Source organism: Carettochelys insculpta, chromosome 34 (genome assembly GCF_033958435.1).
Source record: "Carettochelys insculpta isolate YL-2023 chromosome 34, ASM3395843v1, whole genome shotgun sequence".
NCBI lineage: Eukaryota > Metazoa > Chordata > Testudines > Carettochelyidae > Carettochelys > Carettochelys insculpta.
In genome coordinates this window covers 838371-848304 of record NC_134170.1, presented here as the reverse complement: position 1 = coordinate 848304, position 9934 = coordinate 838371, and the positions used below count along the sequence as shown (strand labels likewise).

Genomic DNA, 9934 nt, shown 5'->3' with positions numbered 1-9934 from the left:
TGGGAACAGCTCCACCCCTGCCCCCTCTGGGACCGGTTGCCAGGGGAACAGCTCCACCCCTGCCCCCTCTGGGACCGGTTGCCAGGGGAACAGCTCCATCCCTGCCCCCCTCCGGGCCGGTTGCCAGGGGAACAGCTCCATCCCTGCCCCTCTCCGGGCCGGTTGCCAGGGGAACGGCTCCCCGTCCCCGTTGCCATGGGAACAGTCCCTCGGCCCAGCTTTCCTGTCGCCCCCCCCCCGTTGCCATGGGAACGGCAACTCTCCGCCTGTGCCCGGTTGCCACGGGCGCAGCCACGCGGCCGCCTTTCTCCGGTTGCCATGGAAATGGCCCCCCCCGCCGCCTTTGCCTCTGTTGCCACGGTAACCGCCCTCCCTTGGTCCCTGTTGCCATAGCAACCGTCCGCCGCCCGCTGCGGCCCCTGTTGCCATGGGGGGGGGGGGCGCCGCACCCTCCCCTCCCGCCCCCGTTGCCACGGGAACGGCGCCGCTCTCCCCGCCCTCGCCCCGCCCCTCCGTTGCCACGGGAACGGCGGCCCCACCCCTCCCGGAAGTGGCTCCCGTCCCGAGGCGCCGGCGCATGCGCAGCGCGTGGGGAGCCCGGGCCCGGCTCGGTCGGTCGGTGGCTGGCGGGTCGGGCGGCGTTGCCATGGTGAGGGGGCTCCGCGGGGCTGGGGGGAGCCCTGGTGGGGGCGGGGCTTGAGGGTGTTGGGGGAGGCTTGGGGGGACCCTTGGGGGTGGGGGCCCCTGTGGGAGCCCGTAGGGGAGCCTGGGGGCGGGGCTTGGGGGAGCCCTGGGGGGGAGGGCCTGGGGGAGCCTTGGGGGCCGGGGGGCGGGGCTGGGGTTTTGGGGGGTAGGGGGAGCCTGGGTGTGGGGCTTGGGGGCCAGGGGGCGGGGCTGGGGGGTTGGGGGAGCCTTGGGGGGGCGGGCCTGGGGGAGCCTTGGGGGGCAGGGGTAGGGGGAGCCTGGGTGGGGGGCTTGGGGGCCAGGGGGCGGGGCTGGGGGGTTGGGGGAGCCTTGGGGGGCAGGGGTGGGGGGAGCCTGAGTGTGGGGCTTGGGGGCCAGGGGGTGGGGCTGGGGGTTTGGGGTGTTGGGGGAGCCTTGGGGGGCAGGGGTGGGGGGAGCCTGGGGGCGGGGCTTGGGGGCCAGGGGGCGGGCCTGGGGGAGCCTTGGGGGGCCTGGGGGAGCTGGGGGTTGGGGGGAGCTCGGGGCAGGGCTGGGGGTTTTGGGGTGTTGGGGGGAGCCCGGGCGGGGTTGGAGGGCCAGGGGGTTGGGGCTGGGGGGATCCCAGAGGGGCGGGGTTGGGGGGAGCCCGGGCGGGGTTGGGGGTCCAGGGCTGTTGAGGGGAGCCCTGGGGGGTGGGTTTCTGGGGGGGTCTTGGAGTGGGATGGGAGGGCCTGTGGGGAGCCCTGGGGGGTTCCCAGGGGTTGGGGAAACCTGGGGGGCAGGGCTGGGGTGTCAGGGAACTTGGCGGAAGGCCTGGGTCTGAAGCTGGGGGGTTTCCGGCGTTGGGGCCACCCTGGGGGTGGGGCTGAGGGTTTTGATGGGTTGTGGGGAGCCTTGGTGGCAGGGTGGGGGTTCCCGGGGGGTCCCTGTGGCAACTGGGGGAGCTTGGGGGGTTTCTTGGGGGGAGCCCTGTGAGGTGGGGTTGGGGGGAGCCCTGGTGCTGAAGCTGGGGAGTTTCGAGGGGTTGGGGAAGCCCTGGGGGTGGGGGGAGCCCTGGCAGTCGGGGCTGGGGGTTGGGGGGGTTGAGGTTCACGGAGGGGCTTTGGGGGAGCCCCGGGGAGGGGGGCTGGTATGGGGTGAGGCTGGGGGATGGGGCAGTCAGGGAGTGGGGTTGGGCGGGGGGAACCAGAGGATGTGAGGCAGAGGGGGACTGGGCTGGGCAGGGGTAATTGGGGGGACAGCAAGGGGCTGGGGGGAGGGTCTGACCCCTGGTGGGGGGCTGGAGCCCTGGGCCGGGGGCAGCGAGCCGAGCACGGCACCCACGGGGGGCTGGGGGGTGGCTAGGGGAGAAGGCAGGAAGCTGAGCTGGGGGCCAGGGGCAGCACCCCTTCTGCCATCCTCCAGGCACACGGGGACCCAGGCGTCCGGGTGGCCCAGCGTGGGAGCCCTGACCCACACCCCTGTTCCTGGGGGGACCGGTAGGGGGGCTGTGTGTATCTGAGTCACACTCCCACAAGGGACACCCCCCCCCCGATGAGAACAGCCCCCCCCCACACACACTTCTCATGGTCGCATGACCAAGGAAGCACGTCCCCACATCAGCCAGCCCTAGTGTAGACAGTGCCTGGCCGCCGGGGGGGGCTCAGAGCGTGTGCCTGAACCCCGAGCTTTTACACCCCTTAGTGTAGACAGCACCACGTCCCGCCCCTTGTCACCTGCAAGCCACTGGCCCAGCCTCCCTCCCGCCCCCGGCTGGCAGTCCGCCTCCGTTGGGTGGGGCGGGTAAACTGAGGCACTGGTGGGGAAACTGCCCCGCCCTGCCCCGCCCCCGTTGCCATGGGAATGGGTCCCCGCCCCTCCCAGAAATAGGTCCTGTCCCGCACGCCGGCGCACCCACAGCGCAGAGGGGGCCAGGGCGAGGGCAGGTCGGTGGCCAGTCGGGTGGAGTGTGGCAGCTCCGTGGCGAGAGGGGCTTGGGGGTTTTAGGGGGCACTATGGGGAGCTGGGGCCCTATGTGGGGAACCTGGGGGGAGCTGAGCCATGGATGCCCCCCAGGGGGCCCGAGCAGGACTGGCGAGAGCCCAGGAGGTGGGGCTGTGGCCGGGGCGGGGCCTGGTGGGCCATGGGCTCGAGGGGGCCCAGGGTTTGGGGCTGGGGGGGCCAGCGGACAGTGGCCTCAGAGGGAGGCCCAGGGTTTGGGGCTGGGGGGGGGCGGCAGGTGGTGGCCTCAGAGGGGGGCCCAGGGTTTGGGGTTGCGGGGGGGGCTGGCAGGCGGTGGCCTCAGAGGGGGGCCCAGGGTTTGGGGTTGCGGGGGGGGCTGACAGGCGGTGGCCTCAGGGGGGCCCAGGGTTTGGGGCTGGGGGGGCAGTGGGCGGTGGCCTCGGGGGCCCAGGGTTTGGGGTTGGGGGGGCCAAGGGTTTGGGGCTGGGGGGGGGCCTGGCAGGCGGTGGCCTCAGGGGGGCCCAGGGTTTGGGGCTGGGTGGGCCAGTGGGTGGTGTCCTCGGCGCGGGGGGGGCATGGCTCGTATGGGGTGAGCGTGGGGGGAAGGGAGGCTGGGGGGGGTGTGGGGCTGGACTGGTGTAGTTGGGGAGGAGGGGTGGGCCCGGGGAGGGTCTGGCCCCTGGGGGCGCTGGAGCCCTGGGGCAGAGGCAGCGAGCAGGGCATGGCACCCGTGGGAGGCTGGGGGGTGGCCAGGGCAGACGGCAGGTGGGAGGGGGCAGTTCATATTGGGGTCCAGGGGTGGCACCCCGTCCGACGTGCTCTGGGCACTTGGGGACCCAGGCGTCCGGGTGGGCCAGCCTGGGAGCCCCGGCTGTGTGGCTGGGGGGGACTGCAGGTAGCTCAGTCCCATTCCCGCAGGCGGGGGGTTGGGTCCGCCCGCTCGCCCCTCACGCTGCCTCCTGAACAGCCGCCCCCCAGGCAGGACCCCCCCCAGCCCCCCTGCCCCCCGAGGACCACCTCCCATGGGGCTCCTGAGTGCCGGGCTCGCACGAGGGCCATGTGAGACCCGATGGGGCCCCTCTTGCAGACAGTGCGTGCTGGGCGGGTGCCCGGGGGGGGCCAGGGTGGCAGCCCCCGCAGCGAGGGGGCCCTGCTTTTGCACCCCCTTGGGGCGGACGGGTCGGGCCTGGTCGGGTTCTCTTTGGGGGCGTTCCCCCACCTTGTTAACCTCTCTGGGGCTCCGGCCGTGCCAGCTCTCGTCAGCTTAATTAGCCTGGTGGGCGGGGGACCACCACGGGCTCCAGGACTCCCCAGCCTACCCAGCAGGCAGGCGGCGCCTGGCCCCTCTGGGTGAACCCCAGAACTGGCCTGCACCCCGCCACTTGGCAGCTCTCAAGCCTGGGCTGCCCGGGTCCGCCCCTCCCCGTGGGTCGCCAGGCCCTGCAGGCGGGGTGGGGAGCGTTCCTTGGCAGCTTGGGCGGGGGGCACTGCTCTGGGGGCACCCCTCCGCCTGCGGTTAGGGGCTGCTGTGGACTGTCACTTCTGAGCTGGCAGCTCCCACCCCGGTCAGCGGGCTGGGGAAACTGAGGCCTGGGCAGGACGGGGAAACTGAGGCCTGGGTGAGCTGGGGAGACTGAGGCCTGGGGAACCGAGGCCTTGGCAGGCCAGGGAAACTGAAGCCAGGGGAACCAAGGCCTGGGCAGGCTGGGGGGACTGAGGCCTGGGGAGGCTGGGGGGACTGAGGCTGGGGGGACTGAGGCCTGGGCAGACCGAGGAAACTGAGGCCCGGGGGAACTGAGGTCAAGGTGGGCTGGGGAAACTGAGGCCAGGGGAGCCGAGCCCCGGGCGGGCCGGGGAAGCCGGGACCGGGGGAGCTGAGCCCCGGGCGGGCCGGGGGAGCCGGGACCGGGGGAGCCGAGCCCCAGGCGGGCTGGGGGAGCCGGGACGGGGGGAGCCGAGCCCCGGACAGGCTGGGGGAGCCAAGGCTGAGGGAGCCGGGACCGGGGGAGCCGGGACCAGGGGAGCCGGGACCGGGGGAGCCGGGACCGGGGGAGCTGAGGCTGAGGGAGCCGGGACCGGGGGAGCCGAGCCCCGGGCAGGCCGGGGGAGCCGAGGCCGAGGGAGCCGGGACCGAGGGAGCCGAGCCCCGGGCCGGCCGCCCGCACTAAGCCGGTCCCTGCCCCGGCAGATGCGCTTTATGCTGCTGTTCAGCCGGCAGGGGAAGCTGCGGCTGCAGAAGTGGTACTTGCCCACCTCGGACAAGGAGAAGAAGAAGATGGTGCGGGAGCTGATGCAGGTGGTCCTGGCCCGCAAGCCCAAGATGTGCAGCTTCCTCGAGTGGCGGGACCTCAAGGTGGTGTACAAAAGGTGAGGGGCCCCCCCGGATCCGGCCTGGGCCCCCCGATCCCCGCCCGGGCCGCCTCCGGGCGAGGTCCTGGCTGGGGCGCAGCGGCTGCCGGCCCGGGGGGTGGGGCGGCAGCGGGGGGACCCCAGCGGGGTGGGGGTTCAGGGGGAGCCCCCCAATCCCGGTCTGTGCCCCACAGGTACGCCAGCCTGTACTTCTGCTGCGCCATCGAGGGCCAGGACAACGAGCTGGTCACGCTGGAGCTGATCCACCGCTACGTGGAGCTGCTGGACAAGTACTTCGGCAGCGTACGTCCCCGTGGGGCCGGCTGGGACCCTGGGGCAACACCCCCCTGGCGGACGCCGGGCTGGGGCAGCCGGGGAGCCTGCGGCTGGCGCTCGCTGGGTGGGCCCGGCGGCTCCCCGCTCACACACCTCCGAAATCCCAGCTAATCCCCCGCTCGCTCATTAACCTCCGCCTTAATCTGGCTAATTCCCTGGCCCGGGTCCCCCCCGCCCGCAGCCAGGCAGGAGTCGTGGCTGGCAGGGAGAGCAGGCGGGTGTGGGGCGAGAGGGACGCAGCCAGAACAGACCGGGGGGGATCCCCGAGCCGGGCCCTGGCCCCCCGCTTCCTCCCTCCCCAGCCAGCCCCACTCCATGGGCCAGTCCCAGCTTCTCCACCTCTCCTGGGTCTGGGTCCCAGCTAAGCAGAGGTGGTACTGGGGGGAGCCACACCAGCACCCCCACCTCTCCAGGGCCCCCTCCCAGTGCCGCCCCGCCCTGCTGGGAAAGAGCGTTTCCCCCTCCTCCCGGCCCCTGAGAACAGCCTCTCCCCGGCCTCGTCCGAGCCCCTCCAGGGGGTGGAGGCTGCCAGCAAATCCCCCCTGGCTCTGCTCCTCTGCCGACTCACCACGCCCCAGTCCCTCGGCCACGTGCTCCGGCCCCCGACGCCTTCCCGTGGCCTCCGCCGGCCCCTCTCCAGCGCACCCCCGTCCTTTCTGCACGGGGGGCCGGAACCGGACGTGACCCTCCGGCTGCGGCCTCCCCGGTGCCGAGGGGAGGGGAACAGCCACTTCCCTAGCGCCGCTGGAAATGCTCCTCCGGACACAGCCCCATGCGCCCTTGGCCGTCTCGGCTGCAAGGCCCCACTGGCGGCTCCTCTCCGGCCCCTCGCCCGCCGCGCCCCCCAGGGCCTTGTCTGCTGCCCGGCTCCTTAGCCGGTCGGGCCCAGCCTGGAGCAGTGCGTGGGACTCTTCCCGCCCAGCTCCCTGTTCACCTCGGTCCCTCTGAGCCCGGCCCACCTCTTTACTTTGGTCCCTGGAAGCCAGGACTCCTGGGTTCTCTCCCCGGCGCTGGGAGGGCAGTGGGGGCTGGTGGTTAGAGCAGGGCTGGGAGCCAGGACTCCTGGGTTCTCTCCCCAGCACTGGGAGGGCAGTGGGGGCTGGTGGGTAGAGCAGGGGACCGGGAGCCAGGACTCCTGGGTTCTCTCCCCAGTGCTGGGAGGGCAGTGGGGGCTGGTGGGTAGAGCAGGGGCCGGGAGCCAGGACTCCTGGGTTCTCTCCCAGCGCTGGGAGGGCAGTGGGGGCTGGTGGTTAGAGCAGGGGGTGGGAGCCAGGACTCCTGGGTTCTCTCCCCGGCGCTGGGAGGGCAGTGGGGGCTGGTGGTTAGAGCAGGGCTGGGAGCCAGGACTCCTGGGTTCTCTCCCCGGCACTGGGAGGGCAGTGGGGGCTGGTGGTTAGAGCAGGGGGCCAGGAGCCAGGACTCCTGGGTTCTCTCCCCGGCGCTGGGAGGGCAGTGGGGGCTGGTGGGTAGAGCAGGGGCCGGGAGCCAGGACTCCTGGGTTCTCTCCCAGCGCTGGGAGGGCAGTGGGGGCTGGTGGTTAGAGCAGGGGGTGGGAGCCAGGACTCCTGGGTTCTCTCCCCGGCGCTGGGAGGGCAGTGGGGGCTGGTGGTTAGAGCAGGGCTGGGAGCCAGGACTCCTGGGTTCTCTCCCCGGCACTGGGAGGGCAGTGGGGGCTGGTGGTTAGAGCAGGGGGCCAGGAGCCAGGACTCCTGGGTTCTCTCCCCGGCGCTGGGAGGGCAGTGGGGGCTGGTGGTTAGAGCAGGGCTGGGAGCCAGGACTCCTGGGTTCTCTCCCCGGCACTGGGAGGGCAGTGGGGGCTGGTGGTTAGAGCAGGGGGCCAGGAGCCAGGACTCCTGGGTTCTCTCCCCGGCGCTGGGAGGGCAGTGGGGGCTGGTGGTTAGAGCAGGGCTGGGAGCCAGGACTCCTGGGTTCTCTCCCCGGCACTGGGAGGGCAGTGGGGGCTGGTGGGTAGAGCAGGGGCCGGGAGCCAGGACTCCTGGGTTCTCTCCCAGCGCTGGGAGGGCAGTGGGGGCTGGTGGTTAGAGCAGGGGCTGGGAGCCAGGACTCCTGGGTTCTGTCCCCAGTGCTGGGAGGGCAGTGGGGGCTGGTGGGTAGACCAGGGGACCGGGAGCCAGGACTCCTGGGTTCTCTCCCCAGTGCTGGGAGGGCAGTGGGGGCTGGTGGGTAGAGCAGGGGCCGGGAGCCAGGACTCCTGGGTTCTCTCCCAGCGCTGGGAGGGCAGTGGGGGCTGGTGGTTAGAGCAGGGGGTGGGAGCCAGGACTCCTGGGTTCTCCCCGGCGCTGGGAGGGCAGTGGGGGCTGGTGGTTGGTGGGGGGGAGGGCCGGGAGCCAGGACTCCTGGGTTCTCTCCCCGGCGCTGGGAGGCAGTGGGGGCTGGTGGTTGGTGGGGGGGAGGGCCGGGAGCCAGGACTCCTGGGTTCTCTCCCCGACACTCCCCGCTGGCTCCCCCCAGGTGTGCGAGCTGGACATCATCTTCAACTTCGAGAAGGCCTACTTCATTCTGGACGAGTTCCTCATGGGCGGGGAGGTCCAGGACACCTCCAAGAAGAGCGTGCTGAAGGCTATCGAGCAGGCGGACCTGCTGCAGGAGGTGAGGGGCTGGGCCCCTCCTGGGCCGTGGGGACCTGCCGGTGCCACCCCCGTCCCACACCCCCCCAGCATGACCAGCTGCGGCTGTGTCGCAGCGCGGGGGCAGAGCCGGCCCCCAGCCCCCACTGCGGCTGCCATCTGCTCGCCTGGGCTGTGGTGCAGGGGGATGAGTCACCCGGCTCCGCAGCTCTCTGCCGGCTCGGTGTGTGCGACCAGTCGCCTGGCACCCTCCAGCCGGCTCCTCCCTCGTTCCCTGCCTCGCCGAGCCAGCGCCCGCGGGGTTAACGGCCGGCTGGGGGCCCCAGCTCCCTCCTCCCCGCCTGGGAGATAAGGGGGGGTGACAGGCGCTGCCCCCCAGCTCTGGGTGTTCCTGGGGTATCGGCCGTCGCGGGGCTTGGGGGGCAGAGGAGCCCAGTTCAGGGGCTGGGCCCATGGTAGGGGTCAGGCCAGCAAGTAGTAGGGTTACAGTAGCAGGGCTGGGAGTCAGGACTCCTGGGTTCTCTCCCCGGCGCTGGGAGGGCAGTGGGGGCTGGTGGTTAGAGCAGGGGGTGGGAGCCAGGACTCCTGGGTTCTCTCCCCGGCGCTGGGAGGGCAGTGGGGGCTGGTGGTTAGAGCAAGGGGCCGGGAGCCAGGACTCCTGGGTTCTCTCCCCGGCGCTGGGGGGCAGTGGGGGCTGGTGGTTAGAGCAGGGGGTGGGAGCCAGGACTCCTGGGTTCTCTCCCCGGCGCTGGGAGGGCAGTGGGGGGCTGGTGGTTAGAGCAGGGGGTGGGAGCCAGGACTCCTGGGTTCTCTCCCCGGCGCTGGGAGGGCAGTGGGGGCTGGTGGTTAGAGCAGGGGCCGGGAGCCAGGACTCCTGGGTTCTCTCCCCGGCGCTGGGAGGGCAGTGGGGGCTGGTGGTTAGAGCAGGGGCCGGGAGCCAGGACTCCTGGGTTCTCTCCCCGGCGCTGGGAGGGCAGTGGGGGCTGGTGGTTGGAGCAGGGCCGGGAGCCAGGACTCCTGGGTTCTCTCCCCGGCGCTGGGAGGGCAGTGGGGGCTGGTGGGTAGAGCAGGGGCCGGGAGCCAGGACTCCTGGGTTCTCTCCCCGGTGCTGGGAGGGCAGTGGGGGCTGGTGGGTAGAGCAGGGGGCCGGGAGCCAGGACTCCTGGGTTCTCTCCCCGGCGCTGGGAGGGCAGTGGGGGCTGGTGGTTAGAGCAGGGGGGCTGGTGGTTAGGATAGCAGGTGGGTGTTCAGAGCAGGGGCGCTGAGCCGTCAGTGCCTGCAGATCCCTGCTCTCACTCCCACGCCCTGACACGTGGCTCCCCGCTTATCTCTGTGCTGCAGGAGGATGAGTCACCCCGCAGCGTGCTGGAGGAGATGGGGCTGGCATAGCCACCCCTCCGTCCGGGCCCCCAGCCATCACCGGCGAGAACTGCCTCTCCTGCTTCCTCGCCCCAGCGGCCGGACCCGGGACCCTTCCGCCCTGGAGCGAGCCCCAGGAACTGTGTGTAACTCGATAACACCCCCGAGGGGGTCCCTGCCCTGCTCCGCTCCTGGCTCCCTCCTGCCCCCGGAGCCGGGGCGTCTGGGCTGGTCTTTGTTCCGGGGGAGTCTGCAGAGGGGTGCTCCGGCCCCCCTCGGCGCAGCTGATCCTGGGGGTCCCGCTTCCCCCAGACCTGCGGCGACAGCGGCGTCTCCGTGCGGGGGAGCGCGTGCCCCCGACCTCCTGGGAGCCGAGCTCCTCCCTTTGGAATAAACGGTGTGTGGAGAAGTCGGCCGTGTGGGGTGAATTTAACTTGGGGGGGGGGCTAGCTGCACCTCAGTTTCTCCCCCAGCCTGTGCACGCCCCTCTGCTGAGGGTGACTGGCCAACCCAGCTGGCAGTTCGTCTGTCCGGCCCCCTCTGTCTTTCACGCCGGGCTGCCCTCAAGGGTCTGTCTCCCCCATGTCGACAGCCACCAACCCCCCTCTGCCAGGCCGGCCCTGTCTGCTCCCTGGGACAGGCCGGGGGGCCGGTGTGACGACCCCAGGGCGTCCGGAGGGCAGCTGACACTGCCATGT

General features: G+C 72.4%; 1 protein-coding gene across 1 annotated transcript; it reads left to right on the top strand.

Moving 5' to 3' along the window:
• Nucleotides 1-535: 535 nt before the first annotated feature.
• Nucleotides 536-9645, top strand: AP1S1 (adaptor related protein complex 1 subunit sigma 1). The gene is made up of 5 exons (XM_074982953.1): nucleotides 536-649; nucleotides 4793-4971; nucleotides 5148-5256; nucleotides 7762-7899; nucleotides 9219-9645. Exons 1-5 carry the CDS (start codon nucleotides 578-580, stop codon nucleotides 9264-9266), a joined length of 546 nt encoding a protein of 181 aa, XP_074839054.1. The 5' UTR covers nucleotides 536-577; the 3' UTR covers nucleotides 9267-9645.
• The last annotated feature ends 289 nt before the right edge of the window (nucleotides 9646-9934 follow it).